At 44.7% G+C, this 22,744-nt stretch overlaps 1 protein-coding gene and 1 pseudogene across 4 annotated transcripts in view; both read right to left on the reverse strand.

Moving 5' to 3' along the window:
• Nucleotides 1-22,744, reverse strand: part of LOC120931576 (golgin subfamily B member 1-like) — a 64,255-nt gene that overhangs the window by 40,906 nt on the left and 605 nt on the right. For 2 of the 4 annotated variants that reach the window (XM_040343158.1, XM_040343156.1), the window contains exons 2-3: nucleotides 13,031-13,105; nucleotides 2,401-2,568 (exon numbers count right to left, since the gene is read on the reverse strand). In XM_040343158.1, coding sequence (XP_040199092.1) covers nucleotides 2,401-2,568; nucleotides 13,031-13,048 — 186 coding nt within the window. In that variant the 5' untranslated portion in view covers nucleotides 13,049-13,105. Of the gene's footprint in view, nucleotides 1-2,400; nucleotides 2,569-13,001; nucleotides 13,106-22,744 lie in introns of all 4 variants that reach the window. The other 2 variants (XM_040343154.1, XM_040343155.1) reach the window with 1 other exon arrangement.
• On the reverse strand, nucleotides 15,601-15,705 carry LOC120933961 (annotated as a pseudogene).

Raw genomic sequence — 22,744 nt, forward strand, 5'->3', positions numbered from 1 at the left:
ATATGTGCTTACAGGATGACCACCCCACTCATGTGGTTTCCCAACTTTATTCTTTACTGTGGACACTCTTTCTCCTGACCTCCCACCCTATACGCAAGTCTGGTTAATCAGAACGTAGTCATAATATCTCTCTCTTGGACTGAGAAAAACCCAAAAAACTGGTGACCAGATGGTCTATTCGCCCTTTTAATCCATCATCACCGAACACTTGCTGGCATTGTCGTACCGCCAAAGGAACTATTCTCCATATCTGGTAGCATTACCCCACTGTAAAAAGATTTTGGCAACAAATCTTTGAATTATACCGTAAGCTGATGGAAACGTCTATCTAACCCTCACCCAGAGTAAACTTTTCTATACTCCCTGGACTCCTCAATTCTGTAAAGAAAGACATTTTGTGACACTTCCTGGCCATGGCCAGAGTAGTTATACCCGCTTCAGGAGATCAATGGCCACGCCTTCCCTGGTGGACTGGGTGATTGAAGTGTGACACTATAAGAGACCTGGAACATCTGTTGGCTCAGGAAGCTGGAAAGAAGGATCAGTTCTCTCTCACATAGACTGCATGGTCCATGTTCTGTTACTCATCAGAATTAGTGTCTTGGGCTGAAAGTGACCCAGAATATCATCCACTCATAGCCATGTTGGAGTGTACCCTAACCCCTCCTTCCTATCACTATTTTTCCTTTATCCGCTTTCTATTTCTTTCTTAGTCCAAGTCATTTTTAGGGGCCCTTTTTTTTTACACAATATGCAGGATATCATTGTTCATCTATGACAGTATGTGATCCCTCTGGCATACTCTTCTCCCAGAAGTTACAGCGTTTCAGTGTACTTTACAAAGCCTCGTTATCGAACGAAGCCATCTTTGATGCCTATATTGTTGCCCTGCACCTCCTTTTCTATTCTATCTCTCCCTGCTTTTCTGCATTCACCTAAATCTCTCTAGTAGTCGAATGTTTGAGACTGATTTTGTAATTCAGAGATGATCGTATTTCTACCTTATGTTATTCATAATAACTTTACTCTTGTACTTTATCCATGTATGCCTTTACCAGTTTTTTATTTCAATAAAATCAGATTGAACAATTCGTGTTATTGTTTTTTTTTTATTTGATACTGTTGAATTTTTATTATATATGCAGTAAAAAACAGATAAATAAACATTCCAAGCCACTTGCACATAGACGCCTGAGCTCATACATCTTAAATTCCGGTGCACTTCTCCCATCCAGAAAGCCCAGGTTCTGCGTTAAAGCCATCCTTTAACAATGCATAGCTGTGCATGGCTGTAGTCGCATATGTGCCAGTGCTTGCCTAAACACGAGTATAGCGTACCCCAAAAAATAGAAGTTATTTTCCCTGTAACCCTTTCACCTCTTCCTCCTCTCCTGTACATGTGATCTACATCCAGTCTCTATCAGCTTCCAGGTTTTAGTGACAAAGCTTATTTAAAAAAGTCGAGGTTAGAAGCAGATTGGTTTCTATGCAGAAGTGAGACAGATTTTTGCACTCTCCCAATTTTAGTAAATAAACCCCTATGTGACCTTTATATTAACCCCTTTCTCCATTAACACCCTCATCTTTATCCTCCTACTGTATGTGATCCTTTACATTAACTCCTTCACTTCCTCATCCCTTTCTGTTTTACCTGTACGTTTAATGTATCTAGTGTACAATTACCAAGCTCCATGTTTCAACCCCCTCAATACCACCATGCAAACAATTGCTGCAAAAACTGGGGTGTCTTTTCAAAAAGTTTTTGTTTGGTAAGTATTTGTTTTTATGAATATATATTTTTTATAATGGTGCAGTAATTGTCATTCAAACTATCACAGCACTGAAAACGAAAAATTGCCCCCGGGAAGGCCAACACTGAAGTGGTAATTATTTTAAAATGTATCATCTCCGTCTTGCTCTCAGGTGCTGAGCAAGGAGCACTGATGGTAAAATGTGAAAAAGAACAGAAACCAATGGAATCCAATTAGATGTCCAACAGATCGTTGCCTTAAATAATGACTACCGATTGGGTGCTATGGGGTACTACTCATTATAGCTCATTGCATTGCCTTGCCGAATAAGTCTGGATTTCATTTACAGGCAGGAACTTTTTCTGTAGTGAGACGATATTTAAAATTAGCTTTAGTATGCAAAAAAATAAAAATAAAAATTGCATGGTACTGCCGTCAACTTTCACAGGAAAGAAGCAGCACAAAAAAAAGGAGGTGCAAGAACACACAAGAAAGCGAGTGTGCTTGGACACATCACCTGGTGTAAACAAGCTCTCAGATTGGTGTGCCCCGGGGTTGTGCACAATTCTAAAAAAGGTTGAAAAATATTGCTTTAAGTAAATTATATATTCCTTTTAAATCTATAGATCAGTTAGGCAAACCCTTGTACCTTAAGCTGCGTTTCCTTCTGCTGAAGCTCAGTGTCCTTTTGCTGGATCTCTGCATCCTTTTGCTGGATGAGTTCCTTCAGCTGAATCACCAATTGCTCATAGTGAGCCATGGTTTCCATCTGGTCCTCTGACATTTTCTCCACTGTACCAGATTCTGCCACTGGGTCCTGTAAAATGTAAAACATAGACGACTTCTGTCACTGAGACAATCAGGGCGTTTCCACCAGCATTTCCAGACAACACAGCTCAGATATTCCTATTGCTTTTTTTTTATAGTCACAATGTTGGGAAATTAAATTGTATCAATGCTGTGTAATCTGAAGAGGTCTGTATAAAAGAAGACTGATGACTATAAAAGCAAGCTGTGAACTTGTGAATGGTTCAGCCATCTCCAATGTGCATTAGAAAAAGTTCAAGCACAACATACATTAATAATAATAAAAAAAAATATATATATATATATATATATATATATATATATATATATATATATATATATATATATATATATATATATATATATATATATATATATATTTATTAAATAAAGAAATAAAAAACATGAATGTTAAACCCCAGTTGTCACATAGTATTACATATTCTTAGGAACAACAAGGTGTGATCAGTTGTTGATAAGGATGATAGAGATATAATACCGAGTCATAAAAGCTGGCACTAAATGTAGTCAATTATTGACATTATTTTTTTTTTCCCCCCCATGTATGGGATCTATTCTTGTATATCCATTTTCTTTTTTTGGTAGCTTGTGGTAAGAATGTGTACACTGCCTGCTCATGTCTACTTCACCCGATACCATGTCGCTCATAGATCTTAACAGTGAAAATAATATCAAAGAACTCTTAAAAGGAGTTCTCCAAGCTAAAACTTTTAACCCCCGCTGTGCCCGGGCTGTAAAACTATACAAAATAAACTTTCACTTACCTGCCTACGATCCCCCGTTGTTCCGATATCGCCGTCCCGTTCTTCGGTCCCGGTCTCTTCCACTTCCTGCGGGTCGGTGACTCACAGTGCGCTCAGCCTATCAGCGGCCGCGACGGGACATTGCTGCGGCCTCTGATAGGCTGAGCGCACTGTGAGTCACCGACCCGCAGGAAGTGGAAGGGACCGGAGAACGGGACGGCGATATCGGAACAACGGGGGATCGTAGGCAGGTAAGTGAAAGTTGATTTTGTATAGTTTTACAGCCCGGGCACAGCGGGGGTTAAAAGTTTTAGCTTGGAGAACTCCTTTAAATTGCACCAGCACATTAAGTCTGAAATGTGTGGCAGCTATCCCGATCCCAATCCCAAAAGGGTTTGTAAAACCTCAGCATCACAATTATGCCTCATGCACACAAGCTTATGAAAATAAGCATATTTTTTCCCCCAAATTAGGCAGAAAAAAAATGCCTTGAATGTTAAAATAAGTATGCATGCATGTACGTATGACATTTGACCGTAAATGCATTCTACTGGCCAGAATATATCATTTATAATATTCCTGTAAATGCCTATGTGTGCATGGCTACATAGGCTTACATAGAGGTGCTTTTCCATGCAAAAAGTATAGTGCAGTAACATTCAGTAAGGAACCACACAGGCATAGTGTCAAAGAAGTGAACAGAAGCCGCATCAGGCAGTGAAGATGTGCACGAATGTACAGTCCCTTGAAAAAGTATTCATACCTCTTGATAATTTCCACATTTTGTCATGTTGCAACCAAAAACATAAGATGTATTTTATTAGGATATTATGTGATGGACCAACACAAAGTGGCACATAATTGTTAGGGGGAATGAAAATGATAAATGGTCTTCAATTTTTTTTTACAAATAAATATCTGAAAAGTGTGGCGTGCATTGGTATTCAGCCCCCCCCCCCCCCCCCCCTGAATGAATACTTTGTAGAGCAAAGTTTTGCTGAAATTACAGCTGCAAGTCTTTCTGGAGATGTCTCTACCAGCTTTGCACATCTAGACATTTCTAGTGACATTTTTGTCCATTCTCTCTTGCAAAATAGCTCAAGCTCTGTCAGATTGGATGGAGAGCATCTGAACAGAAAAAGTCTTGCCACAGATTACCAATTGGATTTAGGTCTGGGCTTTGACTGGGCCATTCCAACACATTAATATGCTTTGATCTAAGCCATTCTCTTGTAGCTCTGGCTGTATGTTTAGGGTCGTTGTCCTGCTGGAAGGTGAACCTCTGCCCCAGTCTCAAGTCTTTTACAGACTCAGGCCCCGTACACACGGCCGAGGAACTCGACGTGCCAAGCACGTCGAGTTCTGGGATGAAGCCGCCGAGGAGCTCGGCGGGCCGCCTTCTCCCATAGAACAACGAGAAAATAGAGAACATGTTCTCTATTTTCTCGACGAGCTCCTCGGCGGCTCCATCGAGCCAAAAGTGTACAGACGACAGAGTTTCTCGGCAGAATCCGGGTTTTGACCGAGTTTCTCGGTGAATTCTGCCGAGAAACTCTGTCGTGTGTACGAGGCCTAACAGATTTGCCCTGTATTTTGCTCCATCCATCTTCCCATCAAGTCTGACCAGCTTTCCTGTCCCTGCTGAAGAAAAGCATCTCCACTACCTGATGCTGCCCACCACCATGCTTCATGGTGGGTAAGGTGTGTTCAGGGTGATGCGCAGTGTTAGTTTTCCACTACACGTTTTGCTTTTAGGCCAAAAAGTTCAATTTTGGTCTCATCTGACCAAAGCACTTTCTTCCCCTTGGCTTCTCACAAACTGAAAATGGGACTTTTTATGGCTGTTTCAACAATGACTTTCTTCTTTCCACTCTTCCATAAAGACCAGATATGTGGAGTGAACAACTAATTCCTTGTACACACACGATCGGAATTTCCAATGGAAAAAGTCAGACGGAATTTTTTTTTTTATTCCGACCGTGTGTATGCCCCATCTGACTTTTTCCGTCGGAATTTAGAAAGAGAACATGTTTTCCAGACGAAAAAAATTTCTATCGGAAATTCTGTTCGTCTTTATGGAGCTCTGACGGAGAAAAAAACATGCATGCTCGGAAACAATGAACTTCATTTTTCTAGGCTCGTTGTAGTGTTGTATGTCACCTCGTTTTTGACGGTCGGAATTTGGAGTGTCCGTGTGTATGCAAGACAGCTTGAACGGAATTCCATCGGAAAAACCTGTGAAGCCCCATACACACTATCAGTTTTCCTGATGGTTTTCTCTTCAGGTTTACCAAAACCATCTAATATGAGGTCAAACCTTAAGTGTTTCAATTTGAATGCAATCAGGCAGGTCCTTGTACTACATGGTTTTGGTAAACCTGAAGAGAAAACCATCAGGAAAACTGATAGTGTGTATGGGGCCTCAGAGTTTATTTCAACGGAAACACTGATCGTGTGCACAGGGCATAATAGTTGTCCTGTGGACAGATTCTCCCACCTAAGCTGTGGATTTCTGCAGCTCCTCCAGAGTTACCATGAGCCTTTTGGCTGCTCCTCTGATTAATGCTCTCCTTGCCCAGCCTGTCAGTCTAGGTGGCCATGTCTTGGTAGGTTTGCAGTTGTGCCAAACTCTTTCCATTTAAAATGGATTGAACTTCATCCCTGACCAGTCTGGTATGTTCATGATGCTTTTGTCCACTAAGGTTCTCTAACAAACCTCTGAGAGCTTCACAGAACAGCCATATTTATACCGGGGTCAAATTACACACAGGTGGACTCTATTTACCTATTAGGTGACTTCTGAAGGCAATTGGTTCCACTAGATTTTAGTTAGGGGCATCAAAGTAAAGGGGACTGAATACAAATGCATGTCACACTTTTCAGATATTTGTAAAAAAAAAAAAAAAAAAAATTGAAATCCATTTATCATTTTCCTTCCACTTCACAATGATGTGCCACTTTGTGTTGCTCCATCACATAAAACCCCAATGAAATACATTTACGTTTTTGGTTAGAACATTTTAAGGGGTATGAATGCTTTTTCAAGGCACTGTATCATTGGTCAGGGGAAGAGTGCAATCGCAGAGCCAGATTATCTGGGAATATACAGGTTTATATTTTTAATTTTACTGTATTTTAAAATATTTAACCCTACCTGTATTCCATATATGCATATTGAAAAGGAATCTGGGTATTGAAGAAGTGCTTTTGGCCAGGGAGAGAACAGATCCAGCCGGGCAGAGTGCTGGATCGATACATTTAAGTATTTTGGGGGGTGGAACGGGAATGCATTAAAAAGGAAAAAACGTTTTACATTTAGAACGACTCACTACTTCTCTCTGACTCTCCAGATTGTGGGTGGGCTCGACCGCCATTCAGAGTGCCATAGAGAAGAGGCTTCAGAGGATCGGTTGCACAGCATGGAGGAAGCCACCCAGAACAAGGAATACGGCATTACATCTTAATCCCCCAAGACTTCAAAATTATTTAACAATTGCAGTACATGGGAGCCCCCACTGCAAAAACATTATTTTTGTCTGGTGTCTGGGGTGGGGCTTTAAATCACTTGAAGAAAACATTTGTATTTTTTTCATGCGCCTTAATAAATGACCATTGGTCTCAACAACAATGTAGAACATACAAGTTAATATATAACTGACCAATAAAAAGAAGTGTCTGAACTGTGTAATCACATATCTGCTATATAAACTTAGAAGCATGGAAAGCCCTTTAAGGCCTCATGCACACGAGAAGCAAATGCAAACTCATCTAAACACAAGTTTTCAAACGCAAAAACCGGCGTTTAAAACGCCCGTTTTTGCCGCGAATTTCACGGCGTTTTACCGCGTTTGCGTTTATAAGCATTTGGTTAAGAAACATCATAAGACCCTCCCTAAGCTCAAAAAACAATATTATTTAACCATTTCAGCTATTTTGTGAGACCAGAGCAGCTGAGAGAGCAGCAGTGTACGTGTATTTAGCGTGTCACTTGCCACGTCACCTGGCCACATCACCTGCCACGTCACCTGGCCATGTCACCTGCCACAAGTTGTGGATTGTCCACTGGCCACGTCACCTGCCAAGTTGTGAATTGTCCACTTGCCACATCACCTGGCCACGCCACCTGCCACAAGTTGTGGATTGTCCACTGGCCATGTCACCTGCCACGTCACCTGGCCACGTCACCTGGCCACGTCACCTGACACAAGTTGTGGATTGTCCACTGGCCACGCCACCTGCCACGTCAACTGGCCACATCACCTGCCACAAGTTGTGGATTGTCCACTGGCCACGTCACCTGCCACATCAACTGTCCACGTCACCTGCCAAGTTGTGAATTGTCCACTTGCCACATCACCTGGCCACGCCACCTGCCACAAGTTGTGGATTGTCCACTGGCCACGTAACCTGGCTATGTCACCTGCCACGTCACCTGGCCACGTCACCTGCCACAAGTTGTGGATTGTCCACTGGCCACGTCACCTGCCACATCAACTGGCCACGTCACCTGCCAAGTTGTGAATTGTCCACTTGCCACGTCACCTGGCCACGCCACCTGCCACAAATTGTGGATTGTCCACTGGCCACGTCACCTGGCTATGTCACCTGCCACGTCACCTGGCCACGTCACCTGCCATAAGTTGTGGATTGTCCACTGGCCACGCCACCTGCCACGTCACCTGCCATGTCACCTGGCCACGTCACCTGCCACGTCACCTGCCATGTCACCTGGCCACGTCACCTGCCACAAGTTGTGGATTGTCCACTTGCCATGTCACCTGGCCACGTCACCTGCCACGTCACCTGGCCACGTCACCTGCCACAAGTTGTGGATTGGCCACTGGCCACATCACCTGCCACATCAACTGGCCACGTCACCTGCCAAGTTGTGAATTGTCCACTTGCCACGTCACCTGGCCACGCCACCTGCCACAAGCTGTGGATTGTCCACTGGCCACATCACCTGGCTATGTCACCTGGCCACGTCACCTGGCCACGTCACCTGGCCACGTCACCTGGCCACGTCACCTGGCCACGTCACCTGGCCACGTCACCTGCCACAAGTTGTGGATTGTCCACTGGCCACGTCACCTGCCACAAGTTGTGGATTGTCCACTGGCCACGTCACCTGCCATGTCACCTGGCCACGTCACCTGCCACGTCACCTGGCCACGTCACCTGGCACAAGTTGTGGATTGTCCACTGGCCACGCCACCTGCCATGTCACCTGGCCACGTCACCTGCCACAAGTTGTGGATTGTCCACTTGCCATGTCACCTGGCCACATCACCTGCCAAGTTGTAAATTGTCCACTTGCCACGTCACCTGGCCACGCCACCTGCCACAAGCTGTGGATTGTCCACTGGCCACGTCACCTGGCTATGTCACCTGCCACGTCACCTGGCCACGTCACCTGGCCACGTCACCTGCCACAAGTTGTGGATTGTCCACTGGCCACGTCACCTGCCACATCAACTGGCCACGTCACCTGCCACAAGTTGTGGATTGTCACCTGGCCACGTCACCTGCCATGTCACCTGGCCACGTCACCTGCCACGTCACCTGCCACGTCACCTGGCCACGTCACCTGCCACAAGTTGTGGATTGTCCACTTGCCACGTCACCTGGCCACGTCACCTGCCATGTCACCTGGCCACATCACCTGGCCACGTCACCTGCCACAAGTTGTGGATTGTCCACTGGCCACGTCACCTGCCACATCAACTGGCCACGTCACCTGCCAAGTTGTGAATTGTCCACTTGCCACGTCATCTGCCACATCACCTGGCCACGTCACCTGCCTCAAGTTGTGTATTGTCCACTTGCCACGTCATCTGCCATGTCACCTGGCCACCCCACCTGCCACAAGTTGTGGATTGTCCACTGGCCACGTCACCTGGCCACGTCACCTGCCACATCACCTGGCCACAAGTTGTGGATTGTCCACTGGCCACGTCACCTGCCACGTCAACTGGCCACGTCACCTGCCACAAGTTGTGGATTGTCCACTGGCCACATCACCTGCCATGTCACCTGGCCACGTCACCTGCCACAAGTTGTGGATTGTCCACTTGCCATGTCACCTAGCCACGTCACCTGCCACATCACCTGGCCACAAGTTGTGGATTGTCCACTGGCCACGTCACCTGCCACGTCAACTGGCCACGTCACCTGCCACAAGTTGTGGATTGTCCACTGGCCACATCACCTGCCATGTCACCTGGCCACGTCACCTGCCACAAGTTGTGGATTGTCCACTTGCCATGTCACCTGCCACATCACCTGGCCACGTCACCTGGCCACGTCACCTGCCACAAGTTGTGGATTGTCCACTGGCCACATCACCTGCCACATCAACTGGCCACGTCACCTGCCACAAGTTGTGGATTGTCCACTTGCCACGTCATCTGCCACGTCACCTGGCCACGTCACCTGCCACAAGTTGTGGATTGTCCACTGGCCACGTCACCTGCCACATCAACTGGCCACGTCACCTGCCACAAGTTGTGGATTGTCCACTTGCCACGTCACCTGACCACGACACCTGCCACAAGTTGTGGATTGTCCACTTGCCACGTCACCTGCCACAAGTGGATTATGCACTTGCCAAATCACCTGGCCACATCACCTGCCACAAGTTGTGGATTGTCCACTGGCTACGTCACCTAGCCACGCCACCTGCCACGTCAACTGGCCACGTCACCTGCCACAAGTTGTGGATTGTCCACTGGCCACGTCACCTGGCCACGTCACCTGGCCACATCACCTGGCCACGTCACCTACAACAAGTTGTGGATTGTCCACTTGCCACGTCGCCTGCCTCAAGTTGTGTATTGTCCACTTGCCACGTCATCTGCCATGTCACCTGGCCACCCCACCTGCCACAAGTTGTCGATTGTCCACTGGCCACGTCACCTGGCCACGTCACCTGCCGCAAGTTGTGGATTGTCCACTTGCCATGTCACCTGGCCACGTCACCTGCCACATCACCTGCCACAAGTTGTGGATTGTCCACTGGCCACGTGACCTGACCACGTCACCTGCCACATCACCTGGCCACGTCACCTACCACAAGTTGTGGGTTGTCCACTTGCCACGTCACCTGTCCATGTCACCTGCCACAAGTTGTGGATTGTCCACAATGCAATACAAGCAATTACATTTTTTATGTTTTTTTTATGGTTTTTCATCATTTGCCATCATTTTTGAGATTTCTAATGTAAAAAAATAGGTCACCTTTAAAAACGCCTATAGACGAAATCGCGGCAAAACGCCGGTACCGCGATTTGCCGCGATTTGCGTCTAAAACGCGAAAGCTGAATGCTTCTGAACCCAAAATTTTGGGTTTGGAAAAACGGCCCTAAACCCAACTGCTTTGAAACGCCAAAAAACGTGAATGTGTGCATGGACACATAGGATAACATTAAATGTGTTCAGGGGCAGTTGAAAAAAATGCCCAAATGCCTCTGAACTCGAGTTTAGCAGCGTCTCGTGTGCATGGGGCCTAAGATGATTTTGCAGCAAGCACTACTGATGGGCTATAAAATGACCTTTTACATCCAACTCTTTTGCTGTCAGTTCATTGTGAAGGGTTGGAAAACTCTAAGGCCCTGTACACGCGGTCGGGCCATCCGATGAGAACGGTCCGAAGGACCGTTTTCATCGGTTAACCGATGAAGCAGACTGATGGTCTGATGTGCCTACACACCATCAGTCAAAAAACCGATCGAGTCCAACGCGGTGACATAAAACACAATGACAAGCAGAGAAAAATGAAGTTTAATGCTTCCAAGCATGCGTCGACTTGATTTGAGCATGCGCGGGTTTTGAACCGATGATTTTGCGTACTAACTATCGGTTCTGACCTATCGGTCAGGCGTCCATTGGTTAAATTTTAAAGCAAGTTCTCTTTTTTTGGACTGAAGAACTGACCGATGGTGCCCACACACGGCCGGTTTGGACCGATGAAACTGAACTTCCGTCCGTTTTCATCGGTTTTGTCCGATCGTGTGTACAGGGCCTGAGATTAGAAGTGACTTTGGACATAACTAGCCATCCTGCATTTATAGGATCATACACAGTAGGAAAGCTCCATGTTTTCAATGGGCACCTCATTTTGCAAAACTGCAGAAAGTCTCTCTGTTACCTTTCATACATTACAAATGTCTCCTAGCTGATGAAGGCAGCGCTTTCCTTTATTCTCTGTACAATAGCGATGGTATGGCTTTTAATGAGCACGACTTGGTATGATGTGCGATAACCAGGCTGTCTTTGAATCAGAAAGTAAAAATGTACAACTAAATCATCCCGGTAAAGGATGTTAACGTACTGTACATGTTCTAGATATCCACAGTACCTAAAATAGTTACTGCAAATACTTTCCCCAAGGACAAACTGTGGGAAACAAATTATAGTTTGAAGGCCCCATCACATTTTGTAGCAATGCCACTAAAACACATGCATTGCCTGCTCTGTGTGCAATGCGCTGCCCTTCATTGCAAGTAACACTGCAACGCATTGTACAATAGAGCCCAATGCACTGCAGTGCATCACAATGCACGTACCATTTGCTGTAGTGGGCTGCTTTTAAAAAAAAGTGTAATCTACCTAATATTTAACCCTATTGTTGCATTAGCAGTCCATTTATTACACAGGTTAATGTTTGTGCATTAATACACCATAAAGGAAAGCTAAGGTGTGAATATGCCTGCCGGGAGTAAATTTTTGCATGACTTAACCACTTGCCGACCTCCTCATGTACATATACGTCAGCAGAATGGCACGGACAGGCACATGTACGTACCTGTACGTCCTCTGCTTGACGTGGGTCGGGGGTCCGATCGGGACCCCCCCCCCCCCCCCCCCGGTACATGCGGCGGTCGGTAAGCCTCGGGGAGCGATCCGGGACGACGGCGCGACTATTCGTTTATAGCCGCCCCGTCGCAATCGCTCCCCGGAGCTGAAGAACGGGGAGAGCCGTATGTAAACACGGCTTCCCCGTGCTTCACTGTGGCGGCGCATCGATCGAGTGATCCCTTTTATAGGGGAGACTCGATCGATGATGTCAGTCCTACAGCCACAACCCCCTACAGTTGTAAACACACACAAAGTGAACCCTAAATGTTACAGCGCCCCCTGTGTTTAACTCCCAAACTGCAACTGTCATTTTCACAATAAAGAATGCAATTTAAATGCATTTTTTGCTGTGAAAATGACAATGGTCCCAAAAATGTGTCAAAATTGTCCGAAGTGTCCGCCATAATGTCGCAGTCACGAAAAAAAAAAAAAATCGCTGATCGCCGCCATTAGTAGTAAGAAAAATAAAAAAATTAAAATGCAATAAAACTATCCCCTATTTTGTAAACGCTATAAATTTTAGCAAAAAGTAAAAAATATTGCATTTTTTTCAAAATTGTCGCTCTATTTTTGTTTATAGCGCAAAAAATAAAAACCGCAGAGGTGATCAAATACCACCAAAAGAAAGCTCTATTTGTGGGGAAAAAAAGGACGCCAATTTTGTTTGGGAGCCACGTCGCACGACCGCACAATTGTCTGTTAAAGCGACGCAGTCCCGAACTGTAAAAACCCCTTGGGTCTTTAGGCAGCATATTGGTCCGGTCCTTAAGTGGTTAAATAGCATTTATTTGCCCACAAGATTATAAATCAAAACATCACTCACAGACACTTGTACAATGTCCGATCCCTCACCATCTCCAGACAGTTCATGTAGGACTGTGTTAGCAAGGCCAGACAGACGACTGAACATTCCGAGCAGAATCCGGCCTGAAAAGCAAGAATCAGATTGTTAGCCTAGTACAAAAAACAGATGCATCAAAACAGCACAATTACAATAGTGAAGGAAATAGAAACTGCAGGGCTACTCTATGAAAAAGTGGATTTATTAGCTTTGCCATTGTCAAGCTGGTTTAGTTATTGGTTAGTGTTGGGCGAGCGGTTTGGACTGAGCACAAGTTTAACATTGCCCATTCAGCGAACATCCGAAATTGGGAGATACTCGCCCACCGAGCACCCCACAATGTAGCTTTGTCCAATCAGGTCAGTGAACATCTGTTTGTCAAATAGTGGGCAGGGCAGCTGGCCGCTGCATCCCTAACAATGGATAAGTCATCAGCTGTCAACAGGCTTCCCCGCAGCCAGCTGAATGAGAAAAAAAAACACATTGCCGGCAATAGCAAAGCATGAAAAGAAACAAGGCCCTTTGGGTTTAGTATAGATTTTAAGGGGAGCCCCATTCCAAAAAAAAAAAATCAAAATGGTGTGGGGCCCCCCACCCCCCCAAAATCCAAGCATGCAGCCTTGCAGACCAGAAAAGGGAGGGGGGGACAAAGAGCGAGTATACTAGGCCACATGCCCTCAACATGGGGGGGGGGGGTGCGTTGAGGCACCTTGTCCCCATGTTGATGGAGACAAGGGCCTCTTCCCCACAACCCTGGGCTGTGGGGGTCTGCGAGCAGGGGGCTTATCTGAATCTGTAAGCCCCTTTTAACTCCCAGATCCTGCCCCCCCATGTGAGTATGGGTACTCATTCACTTATTTTTTTTAACCTTGTAGTGTTCCCTTTAAAATTCATTCCAGACCCAAAGAGCCTGGTAGGCATAAAGGAGAACTAATGATGTTTATTTTCCTTTCTTTTTTTTGCCAGCAATGGTTTGCAGCCGTGAAAGTCAACTTACATTTTTTTTTCCCCTTTACGCATGTCAGTTTTGCCGCAGCAGGTTCTATACACGATACAGATGCACCACTTTACATGCAGACTAAGTGGACCCCCCATGCACTATATTTAACAGGATTTTTCATTTTTATTGTTTCACTTTAAGCATTGCTAAAATCAATGCCCCTAAAAAAAACTGGATATATGTCCCCCAGAACCAAGAACTTGCATATAAGCCTTTCAAACAGGGACTTGTGATTTATCATGTTCGGGTCCCAGAGATTTTAATAGAGTTTACGGTTTGGTTCCAAACTTTTTCTCTGTTCGAGAGCTCTGGTGCAAACTAAACATGGGGGGTGTTCAGCCCATCCCTATTAATGGTGCATCGTAGTGGAGATAAAGCTAGGAAAATACCGAATAGTACAAGTGGTAATGTGACGTGCAACAGTAGGGGCAAGAAAACGCCAGTGCCATAGAGCAGCAACAACTATTGTGCATTTTCCCACACCTAGTAGATTGCATGCTCATTGGGGAAACTTCTAGTGTGACCTCTGCATTCTTCTTTTACTAAGCCATCGGCTTCTCAATTTTCAAGTTAGAAAAGAAATGAAGAAGCCGAATGGTTACCAGGAGAAAAACACAAACTGAGCCTCTTTTAGATGTTTAGATACTTCATACACAAGGCCTGCTAGGACTTGTCAGTCATCCCCTCAGGACTAGAATTTGAGATGCAATACTCTGGGGCACAGTTCTAAACTAGTGGCAAGTGTATCCATGGGGGCTACATTTAAAAGGAGTTGTAAAGGAAAACATTTTTTTGGCTAAAATTAATGTCTGCAAGGTAGACAGAATAGTGTAATGATTCTGTTAAAAAAACGAGTAAATACCTATTAAATTCCTTCATCTATATCACCTATGGCATTCTAGTTTCTGTTCTCTCATTCACTTCCTGGTTTGCAGCGCTCGTTCATGTAAGAACTACATTTCCAGTATGCACTGCGGCACGCCCAGTAATTCACACCTCCTTGAAGTCTCTAACACGTAGAGAGCATCCTGCTGCACTGATGTAGTTCCCAGGAGGGGGCGAGCACGTCCCTACCACCGCAGTAAAGCCTTCCTTCACGGTGGTCAGTAAAAATAGGATTTTTGTACTCACCGTAAAATCCATTTCTCTGAGTTCATGGACGGACACAGCAGCCTTTGACCTTAGGGATAATATCCGCTTCCTTCAGGAGAGTCTCCTGAAGGAAGCGGATATAACCCTAAGATCAAAGGCTGCTGTGTCCGTCCATGAACGGAAGAGAAATTGCCCTGGACTTAGCCAGAAGGCCTAGCCTTAAAAGGCGCAGTGCAGGAAAAAAGTTTTTGGTGTTGACACACCCAAGAAATACTAAGAGCACCCTTAGGACAACCACTCCCAGGTGGCACAGACACTGGACGCTCTGCCTTACCAGCCCATGGCCAGACAAGGTAGATCCTTTCAAACCAGGAGGAACCAGGCCCATCCAGTTTTCCCAGGGGGATTACTCCCATGCCCCAACTGCCTGTTGGTGCCTCGGTTTCTGTTCCAGTCAATACTAGCCTTCAGAGCCCCCCATCATACCAGCAGGGATGCTATATAGCTAGCCATTCCAGCCTCCCGTCAGGCCCTACTGGACACTGATAAGAACTAATACTACACTTGATCTTAGCCAAAAGGCAGAGAAGCGATGTTAGTACGATCTCACCGGTCAGCGCTCTTAGCCATTGGCTGAGAGTAATGATCGGATGCCGATCGGCTGCTGGTTTGCCCGTTGACAGAAGCCAGTCATGAGATTGGCTTCTGTTAGTTAAAGGGTTAGTAAAGGTTCTTCTTTTTTTAATAACAAACATGTCATACTTACCTCCACTGTACAGTTTTGCACAGAGTGGCCCCGATCCTGGTCTTCTGGGGTCCCTCGACGGCTGTCTTGGCTCCTCCCTGCAAGAGCTGACCCCCTTCTGGGAAGCGCTCTCCCAAGGGGGTTAGCTTGCGGGCGCGCTCCTGTGTGATACGGTGGCGGCCATAGCTGCCAAGTGTATCACTCAGCCCCGGCGCACCGTGTCATTGATTTAATTGACAGCAGCGGGAGCCAATGGCTGTGCTGCTATCAATCATCCAATGAACAGCTGAGAACAGCCGAGAAGACCGAGCCGAGAAGCCAGCGAGTTCTCGACGTGGGACTTTCGAGGGCTCAGCTAAGTAAACGGGGGGGGGGGGGGGGGGGGCTTGTAAGCATCGGATGTTTTTTCACCTTAATGCATAGGATGCATTAAGGTGAAAAAAACGGGAAGCTTTACAAACCCTTTAACCACTTCCGGACCGCCACATTTACGTCGGCAGAATGGCACGGACAGGCACATTGGCGTACCTGTACGTCCCTGCCTAGACGTGGGTCGGAGGTCCGATTGGGACCCCCCCCCCCGTACATGCGGCGGTTCCCGTGGCTTCAGGAGCGATCCGGGACGAGGGCGCAGCCATTCGTTTCTAGCCGCCCCCTCGCGATCGCTCCCCGGAGCTGAAGAACGGGGAGAGCCGTATGTAAACACGGCTTCCTCGTGCTTCACTGTGGCGGCTGCATCGATCGAGTGATCCCTTTTATAGGGAGACTCGATCGATGACGTCAGACCTACAGCCACACCCCCCTACAGTTGTAAACACACACTAGGTGAAACATAACTCCTTCAGCGCCCCCTGTGGTTAACTCCCAAACTGCAACTGTCATTTTCACAATAAACAATGCAATTTAAATGCTTTTTTTGCTGTGAAAATTACAATGGTCCCAAAAATGTGTCAAAATTGTCAGAAGTGTCCACCATAATGTCGCAGTCACGAAAAAAAAAAATCGCTGATCGCCGCCATTAGTAGTAAAAAAAAAAAATAATAATAATAAAACTATCCCCTATTTTGTTAACGCTATAAATTTTGCGCAAACCAATCAATAAACGCTTATTGCAAAAAAAAAATGATATGTGGACATTACTAGGTAATGTCCACATATTATAAAAAGGAAAAAAAATTAGGGCGCAAACGCTTGGGGCATTAACTTCAACACCAATTAATGTTTATTGAAAAAACCCAAAGACATACTCACAAACATGAGATGATTGAAAGCATATAATTCACAACTTCAGTATCGGGGATGACAAATCTCTGTAATTGGAAAACTGATGCATTTTGGGAGGCAACCTCCCGAAACAGGTCAGCTTTCTAATTGCAAAGATTGGTCATCCCCAATACTGAAGTTGTGAATGTTATATGCTTTTAGGCTGCATTCACACCTGAGCGTTTTGTCGCCTGAAGCGCGACGCTCAAATACGCTAGAGGGGAAAAAATACATTATTCCCTATGGAGATGGTTCACATCTGCACGCCGATACGTCTGGCGCCTAACACCTGAAGCTCAAACAAGTTCCGGACCCTTTTTTGTCGCGCAAATCGGGCGGTTTGGGCATTTTTGAGCGTTTCCATGTCCCATAGAAAGTAATGGAAACGCTCGATTCAAGCAACTTGAGCGACTACGGGCGTTTTGTCGCTTTGATCAATAGAACATTTCACCCAGGCAGAAGATAAAAAAAATCTACCAACATAGCAACAAGTGGTGAAAAGATGATCATTTTTCCTATTGGCTAAAATAAAAAACGTCTAAGTACAAAAACGTCGGACGACGCTGTATGCAAACGCGCAAATAAGCATGAATACGCGCGACAAAACGATGGAAAAAACGACGGAACGACCTACGCTCAGGTGTGAATGCAGCCTTAATCATCTCATTCACAACTTCAGTATCGGGGATGCCAATACTCTGCAATTAGAAAGCTGACCTGTTTCGGGAGGTTGCCTCCCAAAATGCATCAGTTTTCCAATTACAGAGATTTGTCATCCCGATACTGAAGTTGTGAATTATATGATTTTAATCATCTCGCGATTTTGAGTTCCCCCGCTTAAATCGGTTGTAAACCCGCATGGAAATTTTTAATTTTTTTTCCTCCTGTAAGGGAAAAGTCATAATGAGCTAATATGCACCGCATATTAGCTCATTATGAAATACTTACCTCGGAACGAGGTGCGTAGCACTTACCTGGTTCACGCCGAGCGAGATTTCATCTTGCCTCGGCGTGTCTTCCGGGTATCGCCGCTCCAGCGCTGTGATTGGCTGGAGCGACGATGACGTCACTCCCGCGCGTGCGCGAGATTTAAAACTCGGCAAGGTTCACATTATAGTTCTGTGATGTCAGTGATGGGGGTTCTGTATACATTATAGCGCTGTGATGTCAGTGATGGAGGATCTGTATACATTATAGTTCTGTGATGTCAGTGATGGGAGTTCTGTATACATTATAGCCCTGTGATGTCAGTGATGTGGGTTCTGTATACATTATAGTGCTGTGATGTCAGTTCTGTATACATTATAGTGCTGTCAGTGATGGGGGTTCTGTATACATTATAGATGGTGTGATGTCAGTGATGGGGGTTCTGTATACATTATAGATGGTGTGATGTCAGTGATGGGGGTTCTGTATACATTATTGTGCTGTGATGTCAGTTCTGTATACATTATAGTGCTGTGATGTCAGTGATGGAGGTTCTGTATACATTATAGTGCTGTGATGTCAGTGATGGAGGTTCTGTATACATTATAGTGCTGCAATGTCAGTGATGGGGGTTCTGTATACATTATAGTTCTGTGATGTCAGTGATGGGAGTTCTGTATACATTATAGTTCTGTGATGTCAGTGATGGGAGTTCTGTATACATTATAGCGCTGTGATGTCAGTGATGGGGGTTCTGTATACATTATAGTGCTGTCAGTGATGGGGGTTCTGTATACATTATAGTGCTGCAATGTCAGTGATGGGGGTTCTGTATACATTATAGTTCTGTGATGTCAGTGATGGGAGTTCTGTATACATTATAGCGCTGTGATGTCAGTGATGGGGGTTCTGTATACATTATAGTGCTGTCAGTGATGGAGGTTCTGTATACATTATAGATGGTGTGATGTCAGTGATGGGAGTTCTGTATACATTATAGTGTTGTGATGTCAGTGATGGGGGTTCTGTATACATTATAGATGGTGTGATGTCAGTGATGGGAGTTCTGTATACATTATAGCGCTGTGATGTCAGTGATGGAGGATCTGTATACATTATAGTTCTGTGATGTCAGTGATGGGAGTTCTGTATACATTATAGCCCTGTGATGTCAGTGATGTCAGTTCTGTATACATTATAGTGCTGTCAGTGATGGGGGTTCTGTATACATTATAGATGGTGTGATGTCAGTGATGGGGGTTCTGTATACATTATAGATGGTGTGATGTCAGTGATGGGGGTTCTGTATACATTATTGTGCTGTGATGTCAGTTCTGTATACATTATAGTGCTGTGATGTCAGTGATGGAGGTTCTGTATACATTATAGTGCTGTGATGTCAGTGATGGGGGTTCTGTATACATTATAGATGGTGTGATGTTAGTGATGGAGGTTCTGTATACATTATAGTGCTGTGATGTCAGTGATGGAGGTTCTGTATACATTATAGTGCTGCAATGTCAGTGATGGGGGTTCTGTATACATTATAGTTCTGTGATGTCAGTGATGGGAGTTCTGTATACATTATAGCGCTGTGATGTCAGTGATGGGGGTTCTGTATACATTATAGTGCTGTCAGTGATGGGAGTTCTGTATACATTATAGTTCTGTGATGTTAGTGATGGGGGTTCTGTATACATTATAGTGCTGTGATGTCAGTGATGGAGGTTCTGTATACATTATAGATGGTGTGATGTCAGTGATGGGGGTTCTGCATACATTATAGATGGTGTGATGTCAGTGATGGAGGATCTGTATACATTATAGATGGTGTGATATCAGTGATGGGAGTTTTGTATACATTATAGCGCTGTGATGTCAGTGATGGGGGTTCTGTATACATTATAGTGCTGTGATGTCAGTGATGGAGGTTCTGTATACATTATTGTGCTGTGATGTGATGTCAGTGATGGGGGTTCTGCATACATTATAGTGCTGTGATGTCAGTGATGGAGGTTCTGTATACATTATTGTGCTGTGATGTGATGTCAGTGATGGAGGTTCTGTATACAATATTGTGCTGTGATGTGATGTCAGTGATGGGGGTTCTGTATACATTATAGTGCTGTGATGTCAGTGATGGGAGTTCTGTATACATTATAGATGGTGTGATGTCAGTGATGGAGGATCTGTATACATTAGAGATGGTGTGCTGTGATGTCAGTGATGGGGGTTCTGTATACATTATAGATGGTGTGATGTCAGTGATGGGGGTTCTGTATACATTATAGATGGTGTGATGTCAGTGATGGGGGGTTCTGTATACATTATAGTTATGTGATGTCAGTGATGGGAGTTCTGTATACATTATAGTTCTGTGATGTCAGTCATGGGGGTTCTGCATACATTATAGTGCTGTGATGTCAGTGATGGGGGTTCTGTATACATTATAGATGGTGTGATGTCAGTGATGGGGGTTCTGTATACATTATAGTTCTGTGATGTCAGTCATGGGGGTTCTGCATACATTATAGTGCTGTGATGTCAGTGATGGGGGTTCTGTATACATTATAGATGGTGTGATGTCAGTTATGGAGGATCTGTATACATTAGAGATGGTGTGATGTCAGTGATGGGGGTTCTGTATACATTATAGTTCTGTGATGTCAGTGATGGGAGTTCTGTATACATTATAGTGTTGTGATGTCAGTGATGGAGGATCTGTATACATTATAGATGGTGTGATGTCAGTGATGGAGGTTCTGTATACATTATAGTTCTGTGATGTCAGTGATGGAGGATCTGTATACATTATAGTTCTGTGATGTCAGTGATGGGGGTTCTGCATACATTATAGTGCTGTGATGTCAGTGATGGAGGTTCTGTATACATTATAGTGCTGTGATGTCAGTGATGGAGGTTCTGTATACATTATAGTGCTGTGATGTCAGTGATGGAGGTTCTGTATACATTATAGTGCTGTGATGTCAGTGATGGAGGTTCTGTATACATTATAGTGCTGTGATGTCAGTGATGGAGGTTCTGTATACATTATAGTGCTGTGATGTCAGTGATGGAGGTTCTGTATACATTATAGTGCTGTGATGTCAGTGATGGAGGTTCTGTATACATTATAGTGCTGTGATGTCAGTGATGGGGGTTCTGTATACATTATAGTGCTGTGATGTCAGTTATGGAGGATCTGTATACATTAGAGATGGTGTGCTGTGATGTCAGTGATGGGGGGTTCTGTATACATTATAGTGTTGTGATGTCAGTGATGGGAGTTCTGTATACATTATAGCCCTGTGATGTCAGTGATGGGGGTTCTGTATACATTATAGTTCTGTGATGTCAGTCATGGGGGTTCTGTATACATTATAGATGGTGTGATGTCAGTTATGGAGGATCTGTATACATTAGAGATGGTGTGCTGTGATGTCAGTGATGGGGGTTCTGCATACATTATAGTGCTGTGATGTCAGTTCTGTATACATTATAGCGCTGTGATGTCAGTGATGGAGGATCTGTATACATTATAGTGCTGTGATGTCAGTGATGGAGGTTCTGCATACATTATAGTGCTGTGATGTCAGTCATGGAGGTTCTGTATACATTATAGTGCTGTGATGTCAGTGATGGGGGTTCTGTATACATTAGAGATGGTGTGATGTCAGTGATGGAGGTTCTGTATACATTAGAGATGGTGTGATGTCAGTGATGGGGGTTCTGTATACATTATAGTTCTGTGATGTCAGTGATGGGAGTTCTGTATACATTATAGATGGTGTGATGTTAGTGATGGGGGTTCTGTATACATTATAGTTCTGTGATGTCAGTGATGGAGGTTCTGTATACATTATAGTGCTGTGATGTCAGTGATGGAGGTTCTGTATACATTATTGTGCTGTGATGTCAGTGATGGAGGTTCTGTATACATTATAGTGCTGTGATGTCAGTGATGGAGGTTCTGTATACATTATAGCGCTGTGATGTCAGTGATGGAGGTTCTGTATACATTATAGTGCTGTGATGTCAGTGATGGGAGTTCTGTATACATTATAGTGCTGTGATGTCAGTGATGGAGGTTCTGTATACATTAGAGATGGTGTGATGTCAGTGATGGGGGTTCTGTATACATTAGAGATGGTGTGATGTCAGTGATGGGGGTTCTGTATACATTATAGTTCTGTGATGTCAGTGATGGGAGTTCTGTATACATTATAGATGGTGTGATGTCAGTGATGGAGGATCTGTATACATTATAGTTCTGTGATGTCAGTGATGAGGGTTCTGCATACATTATAGTGCTGTGATGTCAGTGATGGAGGTTCTGTATACATTATAGTGCTGTGATGTCAGTGATGGAGGTTCTGTATACATTATTGTGCTGTGATGTCAGTGATGGAGGTTCTGTATACATTATAGTGCTGTGATGTCAGTGATGGAGGATCTGTATACATTATAGTGCTGTGATGTCAGTGATGGAGGTTCTGTATACATTATAGTGCTGTGATGTCAGTGATGGAGGTTCTGTATACATTATAGTGCTGTGATGTCAGTTATGGAGGATCTGTATACATTAGAGATGGTGTGCTGTGATGTCAGTGATGGGGGTTCTGCATACATTATAGTGTTGTGATGTCAGTGATGGGGGTTCTGCATACATTATAGTGCTGTGATGTCAGTTCTGTATAC

The sequence above is a fragment of the Rana temporaria genome, chromosome 3 (assembly GCF_905171775.1).
Source record: "Rana temporaria chromosome 3, aRanTem1.1, whole genome shotgun sequence".
In the NCBI taxonomy this organism is placed as follows: Eukaryota; Metazoa; Chordata; class Amphibia; order Anura; family Ranidae; genus Rana; species Rana temporaria.